Here is a 25105-nt window from a genome sequence, read left to right as displayed (position 1 = left end):
TGGCATGTGTTCTCGCGGACAATGTCTACACAGTGCACCAGTAGTCTTTCCGCTGTCACGTGGTCTCCCCAGACAGTCAGCTCCTTAACGATGACAAGTAATCGATACAAAGAAACAAGTTCCGGATGTCTACTGTTCAACCAGCACCACAGACATTCATTAATATCCGTAGCATCAATCTACAACAGATACTCCTATTGGGGCTAAGATATATTGCAAATGGTCGGTGTCATACGGAGGCAGGGAGACTGTAGTGTATAATTGCACCTATTTCTGATTTAGTGAATAGCGGTGGCTATATGCAGTTGTTATATTAATGCGATGTGAATATGTTTGTCTCCATTTGGACAATCCAGTGATCATCGACCCTCACGCACATGTCTATACACCAGTGTTATGAAGGCGACTGAAAAAGCAGTAACGTCCTTGGAGATCCGGATTTAAACTGATCTTCAGCAACCCAAGTTTGTCGTAAGAGGCAACTATAACAGTATCAGGCGGTCTGACTCGTTAACTTGGTTCACACGCCATCGTATCCCAGTTGTGTAGATTGTCTTGTGTACACTTCTTTGTTTTGTTGTTGCATCGTGATCTTATTATTTATTTGTGGTGTTTGGATCAGAGAGTCCGGTGATCAACATCTTGAGCTTGAGCAAGTGATTGCAGGGAGTGGAGAGGAGGAAGGGAAAAGGGGGATGCAAACCTAAGTTTCACCCGAGATTCATTGGTCATTTACCATTTATCAAAATTCAGGGGCGGATCCTGACGTGGGGCTCCCCTTTCTCCCCAGAAAAAAAACCTGAGGAGCATTCCCCACTCACCTTTGGACTTTCGCTCGTCACACCGAAGACCCATGGTTCGAATCCCTTGGGGAAAATATGTGAAGCCAATTTTTTGTGTCCCCCGTCGTGATATTGTTGGAATACTTTCAATATCTTTCAAAACGGGAAGTATTTTGGTTTTTTTAATGCCAACGCGTATATACCACATATTTCATCAACATCTAGGACCCTCTCACACAACCGGTTTTACATGGGTTTTAATTTCAAAGGTATTCCTGGGAAACACTACAAAGAAACAAAACTCATTTGTAGGTGTAACTAATATCAACCCCTTACCTGCCCGGAGCAGACACTCGACGTGTGGTATATCGATACACTTATCTCTAAACACCAGTGCCGTGGGGTTTCTTTACTTCAAATCCCGGATCCTGACGGGAGGTTCCCTCTCTCCCCCCCCAAAAAAAAAAATACAAAACAAAAAAACTGAGGAGCATTCCCCACTCACCTTTGGACTTCACGATTTATGCGCGCCTCCTACCCCCAACTTATCACCCTTACCCCAACCCCTTACCCTCAGCCATCCCCCATCCCCTTCTCCAAAATCATGGGCCCGCCCGTGTAGATTATATTATATTTCAGCCATGACACTTGCACCGATACTGCTCGCTACTGACGGGAAACCCCGATGTTTCGGTCGTCAATTGTGACGCCACGGTAGTTCCAGGAACCGCGGTGTGTTTGGGCTATTCGCTCTTGAAAGAGAAACACGCCACATCAGTACAGCGTGCACGTACTTATATATTTACTTCCCAGCTTATGAGACTTCTTATGTATGATTATGAATTCAATTAATCGTTTTGTCCTATTTACACGCTTAAGAGTAATTGTGTTCCCGAATGCTTGAAGTGTTTCGTCGAAACGCACGCTGGGTTTTCCCCACCAGCAGTCACGAGACGATTCGAGTTGTGGAGCCCTCCAATGCGCGACAGTTTCTGCATAACATTAGTAAACAAGGACCTCATGAGGTAGGTGTATTATTGGTCTATTGATAAATATCATATCTCCGTGACCTGCTAGAACCTGCATCTTGCACGTGATGTAGTTGTTGCATAGTTGTTGCCCGTGATTCCACAGCGGCAGTGCAGCTGTCTGTCAGCGAGCACCGCACTATATATGTACAGTCAGACGAACCGGCACTCGCCGAACCGAGTCACGCTTGTCATTCCATAGGTAGGCAGTCTTTCGAACCCTTGAGAATGAATTTCTAGCAATTACGAGTGCAACAGAACCATCAGGGACACCCAAACATTTCAAACAAGTCAAAGGGTGTCATGCAGTTATTCTAGTCAGTAATATGTTTTGTTGTGTTTGGTCTCATGACTCTGAATTCTATATAAGACGGACATTTCAAATTCAATGACCGCATCAATATATCATCATATCAAATAATGTATGCTTCAGTGTCAGGTCTTTTTTTAAACTGTTGAGTGCATGATGATCACACTGTAGATTATTATTTTTGTTACTATTTACACAATAAACAAAAATATAAAAAATAGTAATAATTAAGAATAACATAACCAAGCATATATATGAGTTTGTATGACATAATGCTTTTTTTTTTTTTAGCTATGGCCCTTTTGACCCTTTTGACCCGTTTGACTTTCCTTTGGCCCTTTGACTTTTTCAAATTTGTCCTTTTTTGTCCTTTGGTCCTTTGTTCCCACTAAAACTTAACTGCCCACAAAATATTTTAACCCGACCGTTTGGCAGATGAATTTGAGAAATTGACAGTCCGTGTTGAAAATAACCCGTCCCGGACGATCGAGCAGGCAGGTAGACTTCGAACGTTGCAAATACAGAATGATTTGGTAACCAGACATCGCCAGGCCTGCATCATTCTGTAGGCGTTCATCGTTCACTTGGATTTGCAGTGACTGTGCTTGATCGAGTTTACAGACCATCTTTGCGCAGATGTATAGAAATTAGTACCTGCAAGCGTCACTAACTTTGGTATTGTCACGTGGCTGCCACGTACCCCCAAATGGGTTAATGGTGTAACACGATCTTTTTAAGTCGACGCTATTTTGTTCCCGCCCTCCAAAAACACATGGGAGGTAATAAGAATATAAGTGACGTTAAATAATGAGTTGTCTCCCTTAGGCTACTCAACTATCTAATTTTGATATATGTTTGAAATGTGACGAATATCTCTACGCCACAGTATTTAATCACATTGGCTCACATGGCTTACATACTAAGCCGGGCACACAGACCCCCACTGCCGGTCAGAGAATCGATAAACTAGTCCTGGTTTACTAACCAACCCCCTACTATATAACATGTACAAAGATGAATTACAAAATGGTCGAAAACTGTACAATTACGGAAACATCAACCAGGATAAGGTCTCACAAGTATCAAACGCCTTTGTCCATATTTCCGATGTGTGCTGGAGGCATATACACATGGGTTGCATGTGTAGGGTTTATTAAATTGCCAAAGACTAAGGGTGCTGTGCCGGAAGTATACAAACTTAGGTCGTCAGGGCAATCCGATTGGTCGACAAAATGACAAAAAATGCATGTGCGAAATTCAAACGTCTTTCATCCAGGATGTCATGGTCTCTTGTTTTATCCTGGTAAGAATAATTTTAAAAACGAGTGAAATTTTATTTTTAAAGAAATACATAGAAATCCATTCATGTGGTAGCCAATCAGATCGCCGGAGTTGGTGAGGTCAAGCGTAAGACCCGGGTTCGATTTGCCACTTAGATACAATGTTCGAAAACCATCTATGCTGTCTCGGCCCAGTCTTCATATCGATGGAATATAGCTAACAGCGGTGTAACGCTATACTCCCTCAGTCTGTTCTTGCCATAATTGATCAGATACAGTGGGTCATGTACTGGACGCAGGCTTTAGATAGTGGACATAAACGTCCGTTTGGCACGCTGTTTCCACATTAAGAAATACTGATATCTTAAATTGTTTCACAGATATCTTGAATGAAAACATCGAAATGAATTAAAGATGCAATTATATCGAATAGAGAAAATTATGGATATCTAATATAAAAATCGTGATGTTGCAAAATGAAATCAGGATATGATAAATCATATTAATGATATCTTGAAAAAAATTGCAAATATATTTATGTAATTAGAGACATCTTGCGTTGAATTATAGATATCTCAAATACATAATGTATTGAGAAATTACAGATATATGAAATTGTTCTAAAGTTCTCTTGTTTTGAGTTGACGGTATCTGTAAATGCACTGGAGATATCTCTACTTGAATGGAAGGTGTCTACAATGCATTTGTTGATTCATGTACATTTTTCAAGATATTTTGAATTTAATTTTACATATCTAGAATCAATTTCTAATACAACCGGGTACACTACGGTCGTGATTAATAACGTTTTAGTAATATCCTAAACACATGAGTAATTCTATTTTGATATCTAGACTCGATTATTTACAAACCGACACCACGTAGCTGGAATATTGGACTGCACGGCCAATGGTGGTTAGAAATATGCTGTTATGAATCCCACATTATCAAGTGTAACTTGTTTGCTTTCAAGCCAGTTACACTCCAACTCCGATTAGAAATAGTAATGATAGTTGGTGAATATATAATTTGCTAAACTACTCCAGGCACTAAGTGATTGCTATGGAGGCTATGATGAGGAAGTACATAGTATTGACAACGAGTACGGACAAAGAAATCAACCAGTGATATTATTTTCGGAAAAGAAATGTCTTTAAATGACACTTTCCTGAGCTTTGCAAGGAGTATCTCTGGCAAGCCGTATAACAGTCTGTTGCAGTAGTCTAATCCTGACTGGACTAAAGAGCGTACAAGGTCACATGTGACGTCTCTGGAGAGCATTGTGGAATGTGACCAGTGTTGCGAAGATGTTGATATCAGTTTCTGCAAGTTCTGGTGAAAGATTCTCTTTGTGAAGACATTAGATATCAGTACTGTTTGACATCTATCACACAGACACGATGTGAACCACTCCAGGGCTACACTGGTTTTTCCAAATTGATATTCAAGCTGGTTGAGTGCTGAATGGTCGTTTGCATCGAAAAATCTAAAAGCACACGGAGACCAACTTGTCCATAACCTGCCGCATCTTGAAGGTCATTCACAAGACCTGTTTCCTTACTGTGGGGATCCATTAATATTTGTCAAACATGTCATTTGAAGATGAGCAGATAACCTGCAGTTGTTGACAACCTTTTCAGTGACCCTTGACAAGAATTGAATTGAAGATTTGACATTAGTCTGTAGTTTCCGTCAGATGCAGCATCATATTTGACTTCTTCAGTAAGGGCTTGAGAATTGTTGCCTTGAAGGCCGATGGTACAGTGCCTGTTGACAAGCTGACATGAACCACTCTTTTCATGACTGGCAAAGTAATGTCAATATGATCCAAAATCAGTTTAGTGGGAACCTGATTCAGTGCACACGTTGTGGGTTTAGATTTGATTTGATTATCTGCAAAATCCCAGCTTCTGTGAATAACGCCAATGAGGCAATGTGTTCACCTTGAAATTGGTCTGATGATTCTGTTGTGATGATGCCTGTATTTTGTTTAATTTCAGTTGAGGTCACAAAGATCTAAAGACGGCAGTCACCTAACACTACACTGCATAAGAGGACGCCAGTCAACCGTCAGCCAATCTGAGGACTAGAACCTCTATTTCATTCGGTCAATGGCTTTGAGAGGACAACATGACAAAGCCTACTCTCTTTCAAACTTCCCTGCACATCAAAACCAGTCAATGATCTCAGAGAAGACGCGGTCGAAAACCGTGCCTTACGTTTCAAAACCATTCCCACAAGACATCCAAGTGTGTTCTGGGGAATCACGACGCCTTACAGTTACTGATGACTTTCAATCAAGTCGACATGGGAAGCGGTCAACATCTTTGTTGTCGACACAAGCAGCACCCATGGTTAGAGGGCACTCCACAAATCGCCTATTGTGTCACGTCAGAACTACTTCAGAGGAAATTCTACCCGAAGCCATTATCAAGTTTCCAACAAAATCCAATCCTTGTAACACCCCGCCAAAGACGTCGGATGAGACCCTACGGAAAGGCATCTCTGCGTTGCCAACAAACTCCAAGTCTTCACACGTGAGTCCTCCCCACCACTACAGTACAGCCGTTAGTCCCTCACAACACTACACTACAGTCGTTAGCCCTTCACAACACTACACTACAGTCGTTAGCCCTTCACAACACTACACTACAGCCGTTAGCCCTTCACAACACTACACTACAGCTGTTAGTCCTCCTCTTCTTTCACACCAACCTGCAGCTGTTCCTCCAGAAGGATCCACAACTGCCCCCAACATCCCAGCCTTGCGACGTGGTCGGCTTCCTCGCCGTGAGTCCATACAAGTAGGTAACCACAACGACATGTACAACATAGCCCAGATGACTGACTTCAAGGATGCCAAAATCAACCGAGTTGTAATAAACAATCATTATTATCACTGTAATAACAGCAAAAGCAATGGCCTGCATAAATATGTGAAGACAGAATCGGACCGCATGACTGAAGTGACCAACAGGCATTGTTCTGCAAATGGCTGGGATGGTTCTGCGGCCACGGATGGTCCACGTAGTGGAAGAAGGCATCTCCATGACTTGGATCAAGACAGCTGCGGACCGGTGAAGAGGCACAAGGCAGACACTTCTTACACGAAATCAGATTGTTGGCAGGTGCCCGAAATAAATAACCATAGGATTGGAGTCCCAGCGTCCTCGACTAAAGGATGGGATCATAATTCTCTCATCAATGACTCTGTACATTCCCAGATTCAGCGATCATGTGATAGCTTCGTGCAACACAGCAGCTATGAGAAACACGAGGTGACGTCGGAAGGTGACAGAATCACTCTGCAGAAATGTACGTAATATATTTAATCCGTAATTCGTAATACATACCAGTATAACGTCGTAGGTGTGTCAGTTAGAACTGATCACAACCACTGACGATCCCGAGAAGAATTATCTTCAGCACCCCACGCTTGTTGAAACAGTTGACTAATGGCATAGGGTGGACAGACGCGCTGACGTTTTTGACGTGTCATCGTATCGCAACAACGTCGATTGATGGATATGATTGTTATGTCGTGAATGTTATCCAGACCACCGTCATATAGGCTGAATATTGCTGGGTGCGGCGGTAAACAAACGTCCAAACCAAACAAAACTTGTCTCCAACAGTCTGTACTGATATGGTGAGTGAGTTTTGCTTTGCGCTACTTTTAGCATTATTTCAGCAATATCACGGCGGGGTCACCGAACATTGTGCTCATTTGGGGAATCGAATCAGGGTATTCGCCGTGACGAACGAACGCTTTAACCACTATGCTACCACACCGCCCCTAAGGTGACCGGGCCCGAAAGAGTTTATCGCTGACCATAATATCTGTCGCAGGTATCTGGTTTGCCATCCATTGTACAGAGGATGGTGTCCGTAATCTAGAATGGGGACGCATGGTAGGTCTGCGACCAAACAAAAAATCACCCCTCTCGCACTTTGTATCTTGTTTGAAATTCATGTATCTGATGATTTAGGATTAGTCTCATTGTTCCTTTCAGGTTCTCAGTCGATAATCTGCATAACAGACAAAGTGAAAATATTCGACAGTGACGGCGAGATGGTGCGGGAAGGTGATGTACTGTACATAGACAAGGAGGGAGGGTATTACGGCGTCTATATAGGTATGTGGACCTACAGGGAGACTATTACAGCATGGATGTCGGCCAACAGGGAGGGTATTACAGCATGAATGTGGACCTACAGGAAGGGTATTACAGCGTGGATGTGGACCTACAGGGAGGGTATTACAGCGTGGATGTGGACCTACAGAGACGGTACTACAGCATGGATGTGGGCCTACGGGGAGGGTATTACGGCGTGGATGTGGACCTACAGGGAGGGTATTACAGCATGGATGTGGGCCTACGGGGAGGGTATTACAGCGTGGATGTGGACCTACGGGGAGGGTATTACAGCATGGATGTGGGCCTACAGGGAGGGTATTACGGCGTGGATGTGGGCCTACGGGAGGGTATTACAGCATGGATGTGGGCCTACAGGAAGGGTATTACAGCGTGGATGTGGACCTACAGGGAGGGTATTACAGCGTGGATGTGGACCTACAGAGACGGAACTACAGCATGGATGTGGGCCTACGGGGAGGGTATTACGGCGTGGATGTGGACCTACAGGGAGGGTGTTACAGCATGGATGTGGCCCTACAGAGAGGGTATTACAGCATGGGTGTGGCCCTACAGAGAGGGTATTACAGAGTGGATGTGGACCTACAGGGAGGGTATTACAGCATGGATGTGGACCTACAGGGAGGGTATTACGGCATGGATGTAGACCTACAGGGAGGGTATTACAGCATGAATGTGGACCTACAGGAAGGGTATTACAGCGTGGATGTGGACCTACAGGGAGGGTATTACGGCATGGATGTGGACCTACAGGGAGGGTATTACAGCATGGGTGTGGCCCTACAGAGAGGGTATTACAGCATGGGTGTGGCCCTACAGAGAGGGTATTACAGCATGGATGTGGGCCTACAGGGAGGGTATTACAGCATGGATGTGGACCTACAGGGAGGGTATTACAGCATGGATGTGGACCTACAGGGAGGGTATTACAGCATGGATGTGGACCTACAGGGAGGGTATTACAGCATGGATGTGGACCTACAGGGAGGGTATTACAGCGTGGATGTGGGCCTACAGGGAGGGTATTACAGCATGGATGTCGCTACAGGGAGGGTATTACGGCATGGGTGTGAACCTACAGGGAGGGTATTACAGCGTGGATGTGGCCCTACAGAGAGGGTATTACAGCATGGGTGTGGCCCTACAGAGAGGGTATTACAGCATGGGTGTGGCCCTACAGAGAGGGTATTACAGCATGGATGTGGGCCTACAGAGAGGGTATTACAGCATGGGTGTGGCCCTACAGAGAGGGTATTACAGCATGGATGTGGACCTACAGGGGGGGTATTACAGCGTGGATGTGTACCTACAGGGAGGGTATTACAGCGTGGATGTGGACCTACAGGGAGGGTATTACGGCATGAATGTGGACCTACAGGGAGGGTATTACAGCATGGGTGTGGCCCTACAGAGAGGGTATTACAGCATGGGTGTGGCCCTACAGAGAGGGTATTACAGCATGGATGTGGGCCTACAGAGAGGGTATTACAGCATGGGTGTGGCCCTACAGGGAGGGTATTACAGCATGGATGTGGACCTACAGGGAGGGTATTACAGCATGGATGTGGGCCTACAGGGAGGGTATTACAGCATGGATGTGGACCTACAGGGAGGGTATTACAGCATGGATGTGGACCTACAGGGAGGGTATTACAGCATGGATGTGGACCTACAGGGAGGGTATTACAGCATGGATGTGGACCTACAGGGAGGGTATTACAGCGTGGATGTGGACCTACAGGGAGGGTATTACAGCGTGGATGTGGGCCTACAGGGAGGGTATTACAGCATGGATGTCGCTACAGGGAGGGTATTACGGCATGGGTGTGAACCTACAGGGAGGGTATTACAGCGTGGATGTGGCCCTACAGGGAGGGTATTACAGCATGGGTGTGGCCCTACAGAGAGGGTATTACAGCATGGGTGTGGCCCTACAGAGAGGGTATTACAGCATGGATGTGGACCTACAGAGAGGGTATTACAGAGTGGATGTGGACCTACAGGGAGGGTATTACGGCATGGATGTGGACCTACAGGGAGGGTATTACAGCGTGGATGTGGACCTACAGGGAGGGTATTACAGCATGGATGTGGACCTACAGGGAGGGTGTTACAGCATGGATGTGGACCTACAGGGAGGGTATTACAGCGTGGATGTGGGCCTACAGGGAGGGTATTACGGCATGGATGTGGACCTACAGGGAGGGTATTACGGCATGGATGTGGACCTACAGAGAGGGTATTACAGAGTGGATGTGGACCTACAGGGAGGGTATTACGGCATGGATGTAGACCTACAGGGAGGGTATTACAGCGTGGATGTGGACCTACAGGGAGGGTATTACAGCATGGATGTGGACCTACAGGGAGGGTATTACAGCATGGATGTGGGCCTACAGGAAGGGTATTACAGCGTGGATGTGGACCTACAGGGAGGGTATTACGGCATGGATGTGGACCTACAGGGAGGGTATTACGGCATGGATGTGGACCTACAGGGAGGGTATTACAGTGTGGATGTGGACCTACAGGGAGGGTATTACAGCGTGGATGTGGGCCTACAGGGAGGGTATTACAGCATGGATGTCGCTACAGGGAGGGTATTACAGCATGGGTGTGAACCTACAGGGAGGGTATTACAGCGTGGATGTGGCCCTACAGGGAGGGTATTACAGCATGGGTGTGGCCCTACAGAGAGGGTATTACGGCATGGATGTGGACCTACAGGGAGGGTATTACAGCATGGATGTGGCCCTACAGGGAGGGTATTACAGCATGGGTGTGGCCCTACAGAGAGGGTATTACAGGATGGATGTGGGCCTACAGAGAGGGTATTACAGCATGGGTGTGGCCCTACAGGGAGGGTATTACAGCATGGATGTGGACCTACAGGGGGGGTATTACAGCGTGGATGTGGGCCTACAGAGAGGGTATTACAGCATGGGTGTGGACCTACAGGGAGGGTATTACAGCATGGGTGTGGCCCTACAGAGAGGGTATTACAGCATGGATGTGTACCTACAGGGAGGGTATTACAGCGTGGATGTGGACCTACAGGGAGGGTATTACAGCGTGGATGTGGGCCTACAGGGGGGGTATTACAGCGTGGATGTGGGCCTACAGAGAGGGTATTACAGCATGGGTGTGGCCCTACAGAGAGGGTATTACAGCATGGATGTGGCCCTACAGGGAGGGTATTACAGCATGGGTGTGGCCCTACAGGGAGGGTGTTATGGTGTGGATGTGGACCTACAGGGAGAGTATTATGTTTATCAACTGTTGCAGGCGATGGCCGGGTGACATTTGTTGAAGTTGATGGCCGGGTAACAACCAAGACAGTGAATGAGAACCTCTCAATACCAATAGCTACAGAACAAATGGACACATCTGCAGGGTATGCCGCCATCTCTCGTGTTGTGTCTTCTTGAATAAATCATTGTAATATGACAATCGGGTATTTTTAATTTTTTATTTTTATTTTCCTATACTTTCCCTATGCTTATTTTAAACGCATTGAGCCAATGTATGCACTAAATATGCACGTTTTGGTGACTATGAATTTGAGAAAATGCTACGCAGTGTAAAATGTCAATATTTTATAGAAGTGAAGTCTTACCAGCGCACGTTTCCACACCTAATTTATATACATGTATTGTTTGATTTAATCTGGGTGTTTGTGGCAAAGAACATTTGGGTTTTTTTATACTGAAATGTATGAGAAAATCAGTGATGTGTTGGTCACAGCTATAAACTGCACATCTCATTGACACTCCCTAGCAAAACACTACCCATCATGGCGGACAGCTCACTTCGATATTTTCCCAAACATCTTAACCAGTACTAGGTTAATACGCAATGTTCCACAATGATTATTTTAATTGGTAAGCTGTTAAGCCGACAGGTGAACTGCATTACATTGGTGGTATGTTTATGTTTAAATTTAAACTATAGCGTGTCGCTGTGTTGTAGCTATCACGGACTGCAGCCTCGGAGCCGGTTGGAGACATCCCGTCGTGCGAAAGATTTGATTGGCCAGCATTACCCCGGAAGTGGTGAAGACTTTACCTGGCTCTGTAGGTATAACGTTCCATGCGTGCCTAAGTAGACTGACGGTGATGAAGTTGTCGAAGTCCAGGGAATATGACAACTATGGTGATCAGTTTGAGAACAATGAATTACTTCCTGTCAAATGTTTTTCAACATCAAACAGGATGAAGTGACGCCTGGGCATAGTATTACCGGATTTCTGAATGAAGTATTGTCGTGTTGAGTCTGGTTCACCAGATGATCTTCACTATGTGTTTTGTTTCATTCAGGAAATAAACAGTGACTTCCTGCTCGTTGCACGTGTTCTTTGATCGTTCTTGTGTATGAGCTAGCACGAATGGGTCAATCATTTATGCGTTTCTGTATTTTGCGCGTGCGTCCGTGTGTATGTTTGTGCGAGGTGCATGTGCGCGGTCTGTAAACAATCTAGTGTGGACCAGACAATCCATTTGGAGCATAGATCTCGGCAAATGGAATACGGTGACATGTGTCAACTAGGTGAGCTACACCCAGCAGAAAGTGGGTACCCGATGGAATAAGTCATGTAACCACTAACCTTCTGGCGCCTAACAGGTAGTTTGGGTTAAATCAGGGTAATAATAATCAGATTGATTGGGCGCTTCGAGCATGCATTGTGCATGGAGTAATACGCATGATAAATGGACTACTAGTAGTAGTAATACTAGTGGTAGCAGCTGCAGCAACAGTAGTAGTAGTAGTAGCAGTAGTAGTAACAATAGCAGTGGTGGTGGTAGCAGTTGCAGCAGCAGTAGTAGTAATGGTAGTTGTACTAACAGTAGTTGTAGCAGTTGCAGCGTCAGCACGTCAGCAGCATAGTAGTAGTAGTAGTAGTAGTAGTAGTAGTAGTAGTAGTAGTACCCCTTAGAAGAACCAGGATACACTGATCATCTGCTAACACACTGCCACAATCTCATCTAGAGTTTATCAGCAACACACTCATGGCCGTCGCCATGGCGATAAAGCTGTCAACTTGCGCTATTTTTAAATTGCGGGGTTTAGCCTATCTTATCTAAAATACCAAAGTGAAATGTTAAAGGGAACAACTAAGATCATGTTTTTACGCATGTCATATGTGACAGGTGCGATTGTCTCACGACTACTCTCCTTTAGAAACATACGTTTCCAAAGCAGGAATAGTTACAACGACGCCATCAGCCAGGCAGTATGGGTAAGTGACGTGTAATAGAAATTCAACATGTAATCACTTGTTAAAAGGAATTTGTAAAACGACCACCAAAGATAACGTTATAGATGAGTGGTTGAAGGGACCCTCGTCGCTTCTGAATTCTATTCCCAATATGAATAGAATATGTGTTAGCCGCCTTGCAGTTGCTTGAACGTTAGAACTTTGTAAACCAAACCCTCAGTCAGTTACATAAATTAATATACGTGAAACTGATACTGATTTATGTTAGCACGTACCTGAGCGCAGTCTTGATATTGACTGCCTTCCAAACAGATGTACACATCCCAAAGTTTGGTTTGAAGACATTCCAGGATGTTTATGCATTGTTACCTTCATACCCCCTGCACTACCGTCAGCAAAGTAAGGTTTTACACTTTTGTGTGAGTGAAGATCCTGGTTAGAATTGATCTTCAGCAACCCATGCTTATCGTAAGAGGCGACTAACGGGATCTTGTGGCAGGTTCGCTAACTTGGTTGATACATATCACTGCTTCCCAATTGATTCTTATGCTGTTGACCAGTGGATTGTCTGGTTCAGACACCATTCTCATCACCCTATTCCATTTGTCGCCTATTAGAACAAGCATCAGTTGATGAAAACCACGTTACCTTCACGGGTCTATATTTGAACTGTGATATTTCCATGAGGTTCTCACTGCACCACGTGTTGGGACCTACAGGTGACCATTGTTATTCGTACCATCATACTAGTCGCTCAAGTTAGGTTTGACCTAGGTGATGTTATTCATGTCACTATGTACAAACACCGTCAAATAAGATGCTGGTTGCCAATGCAATGCCAGGTCTTGTTACTTGCGTTAAAGCTGATGATACATTTGTTTATTTATGATTTCTCATAGCGTCCATGATGTTAGCACTGTTTGTGTCGCCACTGTCGGTGATGTTGGCCTCTGCAGTCACTGTCAACCTGAACGGTCTGCAGTATGTGGGGATAGGCTACAACCTGTTGAAGGCCAACCCTGAGGGTGAGGACACGGTGCCCCGAGGGGGAATCGACCCGGGCGTTCTTCTCACCAGGCACATCTTCAAACTGACCGGGAAAGACCCTCCAGAGGCCGAGATTGCTCAAGGTCGTCTTGACTGCGCGACGGAGGAATATGTGTACTTTGGTCAGAAGTCCTACCAAAATATGCTGTCACGGAGGGTAGACACAACTTGTGAGTAGCTACGTCGTGATTGGTCGATTGATTGGCTGGTTGGTTGGCTGGCTGGTTGGTAGGTTGGTCATCCATTAGACCACACAGACGTTCTGAAATGTTGAGGCTAAAGGGATAAGTCTGAAAGGATGTGTCTCGTGGTAACATGAGATCAGTGTATGTAATAATTTTGAAAAGTCACTAGTCATGCAGGAGGGCTGGTAAAAATGTTGCTAGCTCACATCAAACTTCACTGGCCCTGCAAAATATGTATATCAAAATTAACATCGGTCAGGTGTGATGATGTGATACATTTCACTGCTCTCTGAAGTTAACCAAGGAAAGACCACGTTCCATCGAGTGCAGAATTTTACCTCTTGCTTTTTATTCTCCTATAATTTACGTTTTCGTTTGAATTCTTCATCTTTCTCTTTTTCTGGATCGTGACATTTCCTATTAAGAGAACGGCCATTTGCAATGAGTATGTATACTGTTTAGAACAACCACGGCGAAGCTGATTTGATACTAGCAAAACCACAGTCAATCAAGTTAAATGTTAGATAGACTGGTTTTTAATCTCCTTTGTGTAACGTTAAAACCGATTAGCGATCATCATGTGACATGACAATACAATAATTGTTCTCATCATATTCATTAAATAAACAACAAATTATCTCAGATTTTTACACAGCCAGTTAGATAGCTTGAACAATATATTACTGGTTGATTCCCAATCAGCCAGCATTTGGCAAGCGGGCCAGTAGCTATTTCGAACGTTGTGATCGGATATCTCTGAAAGGATATATCAGAGGACACTGTTTACTATCTGTTATGTAATTCCATGTATGTGGGTTCAATTCCCTTCATAGGTTGTATTCATGTATCAATAACAAACATTATAAACAATCTTTGTTTTGTCTTCTAGTTGGTGGTAAAATAGGCCAGTTGCTCGCCAGCTTCTCCTTCGGGATGAGCTCCAGTAAGTATTGCAAGACTCCGTGCCTGTATAGAGGAAGGAACATGCACACAGAGTAGTTAGGCAATAAGTAGCGCTGTATCACAATCATCTGGTACTATACAGTCCGTCTGGTTTCATTTGAGACCGATGAATTGCTCCCTAACAAAATATATAATATTTGCAACAAAAGCCAAATTTAGCACTGTCATTTGAAATCGACAGACCATCTCTGATGATTTGTTTCATAGTTTCTTGACCAACAGTCACTATTGTATTGTCACTTTTCGCTATTTTTACGAGGGAGGACCACTTGCTGGTAGAACCTCGCCAGGTTGCGAGTTGCACCCGTGACAGTGAAATTTCACTACACGCGCTTGTTGATGTGTTAGTGAACAATTCATCGGTCTCAAATGAAATCCAACGGTCTCACACTAACACGGCAGGTAGTGCGACTATGTAGAGGCAGATGTATCAGATACACCGACATGATAGACATTACTGGCTCAACAAGGCAGAACCACATTCGGGAAGCAAACAATAACACAGTTACCACCCCCTGACATATCTCACGATTGAATGAGCCCTGATCCTAACCTTTTGGAGTATTTCTGGGACATGAGATCTTCCAGTACAAACCCTCACCCAACTGGATGCTGCTTTACAAGAGGAAGGGCGTAGATTGACCCTTCAGATCAGACGGCTGACAGGAGTATGAGGAGGAGAGTGCTGGCTGAATGTTCTCAGTCACCAATGAATTCAACATTAAGCACCAACATTAACCATACTTATACAGACATAGTTTTGTATTTTTTTTATTTTTTATTTTTTTTTATTTTTTTTTTTTTGGTAATGAGCAATCACAAAATCAACATTGATTCCAATCATTTTGTCGTTTTCTTTTTTAGTCAAAGAATCATACAGGTCAGAAAAAACTTTTTTTCATCGTGGCCACCACGTGTACGTGTTGAAACCCTATCATTTCTAAATTACAGGGGTGGTGCATAATTAAGTTCTTTGTGTATAGTAGATCTACAGACAGGTGCCCTGACAGCAAGACACCTGACCGAACACGAACACTTTTATAATTATCACACGTGATACTTCTACTCACTATGGCGCCATTGTACCAGGCTCCCAACACGCCAGGGCCCAGACCAATGTAGAGAAGAACGTGTTCTGGCAGCAAGAGAGCGCCTGCAACATGGGTCAGGTGCGCTATCTGGACGAGCTTGCACCCACACATAACTTCTCTGTGACGGAGAACTTCGCGGCGGCTGTCTGTGCCCTGCCCGACACCTACAACGCTGCTGCATACATGAACTTCATCGACACCTGGGGCACGGTAGGTTCACACGGCTGTATATAACATGATACATTAAAAAAATACTTTTGTAAAACGTCTAACATCCACCGTGCAGGTGCTCAGTGGCGCTAATACAGTGTAAAACTGGAACGTATATATGTATGTACATAAAACAAAGAATGATTATTCACTGGTACACAGACAGAAGTAGGACAGTCTTAACTTGTGATTTAAAGGTGTCTTTAGTAGGTGTATTTCTGAGGTTTTGGGGAAGTGAATTCCAGAGCTTTTGGCTGACGAAAGAGAAGGCGCATTCAAACAGTCCGATCCGTTTAGTGATTTGGGTTTAGTCCAGAGAGAATCACTGAAAGATTTAAGATTCCGCTGGGGTGAGTAAGGGGAGATAAGTTATTTGCGATAGGTTGGAAACGTGTTATTGTAGAGACAGTCGTGAGTGAGGGCGAGGAGTTTGAAAGGTGTTTCTTGCAGAGATGGGAAGCCAGTGAAGTGACTGAAGCACCAGAGAGACATGGTCGTAGCGAGAAGCTGAGCTCTGAATTCTCTGAAGTTTCCGAATTGATTTGGATGACATGTTACTAGGCGATGCAGGTTTGAATGTCAAGACAGTGGCGTACTCTGGTGATACCGGAAATGCTGTAGTAGCAAGCTCTGCTGACAGAAACAATATGGGCATCCATGGACATGGTGCAATCTAGAAGGACTCGCCGATTTCGTGCACTGTGTGGAGGCAAAACTTTAGCATCACCAATGTGAAGATACATGTAATCAGATTCTAGCTTTCTGAGCTCGTGTTTGGATCCAGGGCGAGGAAATTCCATCACATACCATCCACCTTCTGATTTCATGTATGCGCTGTTCCAGCTGCAGTTTCTTGATGTTGCATGAAAGTTCGGAGGATATAGATTAGAGTTTCATCTGCATACAGACGGAAATCTACAAAATGCTTTCGAATTATGTCTCCAACAGTAGTGATGTAAATTGTGAAACCATGTGGCCCCAAAACTACACCTTGTGGCACACCAAACAGAGCTGAGTGTTTAGAGAAGACATCATGGATTTTAACTGTTTGGGTCTGGTCAGAGATATAGGACTGAATCCACTTGAGGACAGTCTACTTGAGGACAGTGCCAGTTATACAGTCTCAAGTCAGTAGTGGAGTTTGGTGACAAATCAAGAGGTTCTAGAGCTCTGACTTTTTGTTGACTCTTATCTACCATATTTTGATAGTGAACTCTAACAAGGGCTGTTTCCTTACAATGGGATGATTTGTATGCTGCTTGGAAAGACTTTCCAAACTGATTAATCGCCATGCTCGGCGACCAATGCCACATTCACTAGTATCGTATTCTGATTGTCGTCAATCAACAGCAAAGGACTATGAGTTCTGTATGTATCACATGTTTGTTGTAGCATGTGATCACAACGGCCGACATTGGGTACAGAACCATTACCAGGTACAAGAGTTCTCTGACGAACTTCGTCGAATACGTCATGCAGAAGGTAGGTCATAGAACACCACTGTCGTCCATCCTGACAACCTCCACTTATATCCGCAAAAGTGACGAACAGACCGCAGAGAACATTTAGTGAATACTTAGTGAAGCTGTAGTAATACGTATTGAAAATGTAGTGAATAAATCGTGCCCGTTAAGCGATTATACCAGTGTATATGAAGTGAGTCAGTCAATAAATGGGTTTGATTTACGTCGCATTTATCAAGATTTGAGCAGTATCTCGGCGGGAAGAATGGTATAATTTCTTGCAAAACATACAACTGATGATTACAAAATAGCAAATATTGAAAATTAATATTGATTAAAGTTATGACATGAGGTTTTAACCTGGTTTTGGGTACTCCAGTGCCAAACGAGTAGCATAGACTTTGTTCACAAACGATTGCAGTCGCAAAATGGAATGGAAAGGTTATATCTTTCATAAACCTCAAACTAGATGAGGCTATGGTTAGCCTTTAGAGATAAAATACTAAAAGACAGCTAAAGGCAACAAATAAATATTCCAATTTTTCAACTGTTTACCGTCCACAATAAGACTTAGCGTCATATTTCAAGAGAGGACTGTTTAGTACCCATTAGTGATAACTTGAACATGTTGAAAACACTCAAATCATTCCTCTGCCAGTTATTTTTAGGTTTTGTGACAGTTTGACCGGGCCAGATCTAACTGTGCAGGAAATACACGGGAGTAGAGAACACGCTGTAGAAATGTGGTGAATGCAGTCAGCGAAATACCTACTGGCACGGTAGTCCGTGGCTAGTAAAAATCCAGTAGGGCTGGTAAATCTCAACAGTCAAGGGCCCGACTGGCTAGTGCATTTTCTTTTGTAATTGTCACTCTCGCCGAGTTGTTAAATTATAATACACCTTTACATCATGCAAATATAAAGTGTTCCCTATATTTGTAGTTTAAAGATGAAATCCGTATCATGCCGACAGTATCTCATTTATTTTTGTAATCTCTTGTTTACTTTCTACATTCAAAGTTTGGGCAAGTGAATTAGTTTGTTTGTTTGCAAGTAACTCAGCCATATCTAGCCGACCGGCTAGCAAAGTTTGGAAACTATTTTGCACGCTGAGAGAATGGTAAATGTACATGTAGTGAATGAGTATTCTATACGTATCATGCATCGCGTAATTATAGATGTAGGTCTCGTGTGAACGATGTACACAGGTTCTTTCCTTGACAGTCCGGGTCATCTATCACCTTCGGTGGCCGCTACAATCAGTACAGTGGATCTGTAGGTGTCGACTTGAACAAGTTTCAAGTGAGCAACACCTTCAAGAGCCACTTTGGCAGCTTACAGTTCAGCTTCAAAATCGGGACACCTGACCGCCCAGAGCCTCTGTGGTTTGAAGTGCGCCCACTGGACTATGCTCTGAGTGCCGCCTACTGGAAGGTCTACTCGTCGTGTTCAGGCAACACGCAACTGTCTATCACCAAGAAAAAGGCCTCTCTCCTCACAGCTCTCCAGGCTTACCCGACACTCAAGAAACAGCAACTGGCAACAGGCAGGTTATATTCCAGTCTCAGCTGTATACATCTCACCATAAATATTCCATACACATCAAAAACATAAATAATCTATATGGACCAAGTCCATAAAAACGTGCGTACACATCTACTCTATAAACAATCTGTAACGACCAAGTCCATGAATAATGCATAGACATCTAATCCATAAACAATCTATAACGACCAAGTCCATGAATAATGCATACACATCTAATCCATAAACAAAGTATAACGACCACGTCCTTCAATTATGCGTACACATCTTATCCATAAACAATCTATAACGACCAAGTCCATAAATATTACGTACAGGTGTAACTTATAAAAATCCGTACGGATCAAGTCCATAAACAAAACCGTATGCATCTCATCCATACATAATCCGTACAGATCAGCAAGCTTGTACATGAATAAATCATGCATAAAAAACATGGGGAAGGGGGTCATTGATTTTGTGCGTGACATGGGGGTGGAGATGGGAAAGTTACTTACTTTGTGGGGATTTTTTTGTATGCATTTATTTGTTTTGTTGTTTTTTTCTGGTGTGTGTTTGTGTTTGATTCATATTGTACGTGCTTCTCAATAAAAATCACAATCACACGACAAAACTATACATTGGTAACAATCCCGAAGCATTAAGGAGAAGTTGTATGGACCATTTAAGCTCAGTAATGACACCAGGTGTTCACCAATGGACTAAACACGTCTTACACGTCCGTTCATACCCGGTATTCATGACATCTATCATTGTAATGCTGCACGCTGAAACGTATGTTAATGTCATAGGAAGGATAATATATCCCTTTATCATCGTCACTGTTCAGACACTAAGTCATTTCACACTCATAAACACACGCACGCACGCACGCAATCACGCAAAACGACGAACGCCTACACACAAAAACACACGCCACTCACCATGCACAATTACGCACTAACACACAAACACCAAGACTGTATAAATAATACTACATACTGATGTTCCCGTCAACCTGGCAGATATCGAGCTGAAGATACCACTGATTTGGCCCCTGGGGACGTACGGTTTGATGCAGGCCAAGACGGGTTGCCCCACGGGTGGCGCATCATGGGCTGAGGGGTGGCGTTATGAAGACCTGGAAAATACATTGACCTTAAACCACGCCTCCGGCAACATCCATCTGAGAGGTAAGGGCGAAAACTGTGCCACTCCTTGCAGTTAAAAACTGAACTTGTCAAATGACTATCTCGAGTGACAAAAGTTGATATATTCATTTGCGGCCAGGAAAGGACATATAAATTATGCATAATATACTCGTACATACATATTTATCATAATAGTGGGGGTAGTTTAGAGGGTAAAGCGTTCGTCCTTCACGCAGAAAGCTCCGGGTTCGATTCTCCACTTGGGTACAATGTGTGAAGGCTGTTTTATATGTCCCCCGCCGCGATATAGCTGGAATATTGCTAAAAGCGGCGTAAAATCATACTCACTCAATATTTATCATTATAGAGGCCATAAACGATAGTGATAACGAAGAGCTAATCTGAATACCGACTTATTGTAACCGTTGACAACTCATTGTATCAAAGCTAATCAGCTGATTCTCGCTCATTCATATTTGACATGTAATTTGATAAAGGTGAGCTACTGTACCGATAGTTTCATGCTGCTAAAACATACGTTACAGGAAGCTTCCCGAGCAAAGGCAATTTCAAGTACTACTTCTGTATGAAGGGGAAGCCGAAGGTCAGTGACTGGGACATGGATTGGCCAGCAGGGGACTACTGCATCCTTAAGTATGGAAACTGTCCCTCAGGTAGATATACTGCATCCTTAAGTGTGAAAACTGTCCTTCAGGTAGATATACTGCATCTTTAAGTATGGAAACTGTCCCTCAGGTAGATATACTGCATCCTTAAGTGTGAAAACTGTCCTTCAGGTAGATATACTGCATCCTTAAGTACGGAAACTGTCCTTCAGGTAGATATACTGCATCCTTAAGTATGGAAACTGTCCTTTAGGTAGATATACTGCATCCTTAAGTCTGAAAACTGTCCTCCAGGTAGATATACTGCATCCTTAAGTATAGAAACTGTCCTTCGGGTAGATATACTGCATCCTTAAGTATGGGAACTGTCCCTCAGGTAGATATACTGCATCCTTAAGTGTGAAAACTGTCCTTCAGGTAGATATACTGCATCTTTAAGTATGGAAACTGTCCCTCAGGTAGATATACTGCATCCTTAAGTGTGAAAACTGTCCTTCAGGTAGATATACTGCATCCTTAAGTATGGAAACCGTCCCTCAGGTAGATATACTGCATCCTTAAGTGTGAAAACTGTCCTCCAGGTAGATTTACTGCATCCTTAAGTATGGAAACTGTCCTCCAGGTAGATATACTGCATCCTTAAGTATGGGAACTGTCCTCCAGGTAGATATACTGCATCCTTAAGTATAGAGACTATCCTTCGGGTAGATATACTGCATCCTTAAGTATGGGAACTGTCCTCCAGGTGGATATACTGCATCCTTAAGTATAGAAACTGTCCTTCAGGTAGATATGCTGCATCCTTAAGTATGGGAACTGTCCTCCAGGCAGATATACTGCACCCTTAAGTATGGAAACTGTCCTTCAGGTAGATATACTGCATCCTTAAGTATAGAGACTATTCTTCGGGTAGATATACTGCATCCTTAAGTATAGAAACTGTCCTTCAGGTAGATATGCTGCATCCTTAAGTATGGGATCTGTCCTCCAGGTGGATATACTGCATCCTTAAGTATAGAAACTGTCCTTCAGGTAGATATGCTGCATCCTTAAGTATGGGAACTGTCCTCCAGGTGGATATACTGCATCCTTAAGTATGGGAACTGTCCTTCAGGTAGATATGCTGCATCCTTAAGTATGGGAACTGTCCTCCAGGTAGATATACTGCATCCTTAAGTATGGAAACTGCCCTCCATGTAGATATACTGCATCCTTAAGTATAGAGACTATCCTTCGGGTAGATATACTGCATCCTTAAGTATAGAAACTCTCCTTCAGGTAGATATGCTGCATCCTTAAGTATGGAAACTGTCCTCCAGGTGGATATACTGCATCCTTAAGTATAGAAACTGTCCTTCAGGTAGATATGCTGCATCCTTAAGTATGGGAACTGTCCTCCAGGTAGATATACTGCACCCTTAAGTATAGAGACTATCCTTCGGGTAGATATACTGCATCCTTAAGTATAGAAACTGTCCTTCAGGTAGATATGCTGCATCCTTAAGTATAGGAACTGCCCTCCAGGTGGATATACTGCATCCCTAAGTATGGAAACTGTCCTCCAGGCAGATATACTGCATCCTTAAGTATAGAAACTATCCTTCGGGTAGATATACTGCATCCTTAAGTGTGGGAACTATACTCCATGTAGATATAATGCATCCTTAAGTATGGAAACTGCCTTTCAGGTAGATATACTGCATCCTTAAGCATGGGAACTGCCCTCTAGGTAGATATACTTCATCCTTAAGCATGAAAACTTTCATTCAAGTAGACACTGCATTCTAAATTGTGGGAACTATAAATCTATGCCTTCAGCAAGCAAATGTGTTTATCTTGGACATAGGACATCGCCAGGCATTGACGTAGGAGGTTATGATGGTTATGTTAAACATAGGAATTTATCTTGGTTATAGGACATGGCTAAGCATTAAAAGGCAAGATTACCTTGGTTTTAGGACATTTCTAGGCATTAAAGGAGGAGTTTACCTTGGTTATAGGACATGACTAGGTATTAAAGGAGGGGTTTACCTTGGTTATAGGACATGGCTAGGCATTAAGGGAAATGTTTATCTTGGTTATAGGACATGGCTAAGCATTAAAGGAGGAGTTTACCTTCGTTATAGGACATGGCTAGGCATTAAAGGAGGAGTTTACCTTGGTTATAGGACATGGCTAGGTATTAAAGGAGGGGTTTACCTTGGTTATCGGACATTTCTGGGCATTAAAGGAGGAGTTTACCTTGGTTATAGGACATGGCTAGGTATTAAAGGAGGGGTTTACCTTGGTTATAGGACATGGCTAGGCATTAAAGGAGGAGTTTACCTTGGTTATAGGACATGGCTAAGCATTAAAGGAGGCGTTTACTTTGGTTATAGGACATGGCTAGGCATTAAGGGAAGAGTTTATCTTGGTTATAGAACACACATTAGTGGTTGGGCTTTTATGCTACTTGTTGCAGGTTTCCGAGACGGCTACATCCAGCTTGACGACAATGACGTCCCCAACAGAAATAGTCATGGCGGAACACTACCTGATGGAGATTTTGGCAAGAATACACGTATCGACTTTTGTTGCAGGTAGAAGTCCAAAACAGTCAGTGAAGTGTGTTTGAGATGTAGTTGTGCTTGTGTCGCTGTTATATACAATTAGCCTTCATGAAATTGTCGTAATTTCTCAACTGGCAACATCGAGCCCATGCTTGGCAACAACAAAGGGAGGTAACTGTACGTACTACCTGTATGTGATATCATTCTTCTTTGCTGGTCTTTGTTCATGTGTTTCATGTTCTCCAGAGACGACGGGATGCCCACCAACCCGGTGTACCTGCCCACTGAAAAGCCCTTCTACCTGTTCTTGTACAACCGGGGCTGCCAAAATGTGCACGGCATGACACTCACCACGGAATACCTCATCTACGACACAGAGGACACCACAACCCGGGATCACTTCGGGGGTTCTCACCCGGGTATATTTTATACTGGGCGCAAACCCGGGATACACTTCTGTTATTATTCTCCTCCTCATTACAGCGGGCCCATCATTGGTTGAATTGTTCAAACACAGCAAATCGTGTGGAATAAAGTTGATATAGGAAGCAAACCAGGACTACATGTGTATTTCAGTTACTTTACACCTCGCCTCATTGGTAAAAGGAGGCGGTGGTGTAGCCTGGTGGGCAAAGCGTTGGCTCATCACGCCGGAGACTCGGGTTCGATTCCCAAGTTGGGTGCAATGTGTGTAGCCCATTTCTGGTGTCGCCCGCGTAATGTTGCTGGAATATATTGCTAAAAGCATACCAACTCACTCACTGGATAAAGGGATTTATTACATGTTGGGTTTGAAACATCCTAGTTCACAGCAGTGGAGGGGCAGCGTCATGGTTAAAGCGTTCGCTCGTCAAACTGAAGTCCCGGGTTCGTTTCCCCAAATGCTAAAAGCGGCATGAAGACTCACCCCTCACTTGAAATTGGTATGTGTGTGCAAATCACGTAAACCATGTGTATTATTGTTCTTCATCCAGGCCGCATTGCAGACGCCATTCACATTAACTGTGAGGGGCGGTGGAGTAGCCCAGTAGTCAAGGTGTTCGCTCGTCATGAGTTCCTGCATGTGTATATTGTGTGAAGCGACGTAAACCTTACAGGTTCAGCGACTAAGGTAAATCAGGTGAAGTTATTCACCACGTCTGCTCAGAGTTGGTCGTTTGTGGAGAAGTATTTTGAGAAGCCAGTGTACTTGCAGTGTGTGGAAAATAACTGCAATCCGATTGATTCTTTCGCCTGGATGAAGTCGGCTGGTCTCAAACGTGAACCTGAGGGCTTCCTGTTTGCTTCTCAGGACCAGTCACTACTCAGTCGCAATCGCCTGAATGTGATTCTGAAAGAAAATATTTCATGCAGTGTCAGTTATGCAATGCATTTACAGAGACTGTCAAACACCTTGTCAGTGGATGCCCTCCCTTGGCACAAACGGCATATCTTAAACGACATAATGACATGGCTCACCGCTTTCACTGTCGCCTTTGCCATGTCTGTGGGTTTGACTCCGAGGTCCATCCATGATACAACCCTG

The 25105-nt window shown here is 43.8% G+C and overlaps 2 protein-coding genes across 3 annotated transcripts; both read left to right on the top strand.

The window, feature by feature from the left end:
• Positions 1-1697: 1697 nt before the first annotated feature.
• On the top strand, positions 1698-11894 carry LOC137277979 (uncharacterized). Of its 2 annotated transcripts, XM_067810012.1 has the most exons (6): positions 1724-1807; positions 5401-5937; positions 6625-6715; positions 7414-7536; positions 10843-10951; positions 11527-11894. In XM_067810012.1, the coding sequence occupies exons 2-6, from the start codon at positions 5512-5514 to the stop codon at positions 11660-11662; spliced, it is 885 nt and encodes a 294-aa protein (XP_067666113.1). In that variant the 5' UTR covers positions 1724-1807; positions 5401-5511; the 3' UTR covers positions 11663-11894. The 2 variants fall into 2 exon arrangements, with proteins under 2 accessions (XP_067666105.1, XP_067666113.1); XM_067810004.1 differs by having other exon boundaries at positions 1698-1807; positions 5401-6715.
• Positions 11895-12670: 776 nt separating this feature from the next.
• LOC137289144 (uncharacterized) lies at positions 12671-24140 on the top strand. Its single transcript, XM_067820842.1, has 10 exons — positions 12671-12793; positions 13672-13989; positions 14894-14947; positions 16057-16268; positions 17661-17750; positions 18955-19276; positions 20280-20447; positions 20951-21079; positions 23493-23610; positions 23827-24140. The coding sequence occupies exons 1-10, from the start codon at positions 12790-12792 to the stop codon at positions 24080-24082; spliced, it is 1671 nt and encodes a 556-aa protein (XP_067676943.1). The 5' UTR covers positions 12671-12789; the 3' UTR covers positions 24083-24140.
• Positions 24141-25105: the final 965 nt, after the last annotated feature.

Source organism: Haliotis asinina, chromosome 1, assembly GCF_037392515.1.
Source record: "Haliotis asinina isolate JCU_RB_2024 chromosome 1, JCU_Hal_asi_v2, whole genome shotgun sequence".
NCBI classification, from domain to species: Eukaryota; Metazoa; Mollusca; class Gastropoda; order Lepetellida; family Haliotidae; genus Haliotis; species Haliotis asinina.
The sequence above is the reverse complement of the archived record's forward strand: the minus strand, read 5'-3'. Positions and strand labels throughout refer to the sequence as shown.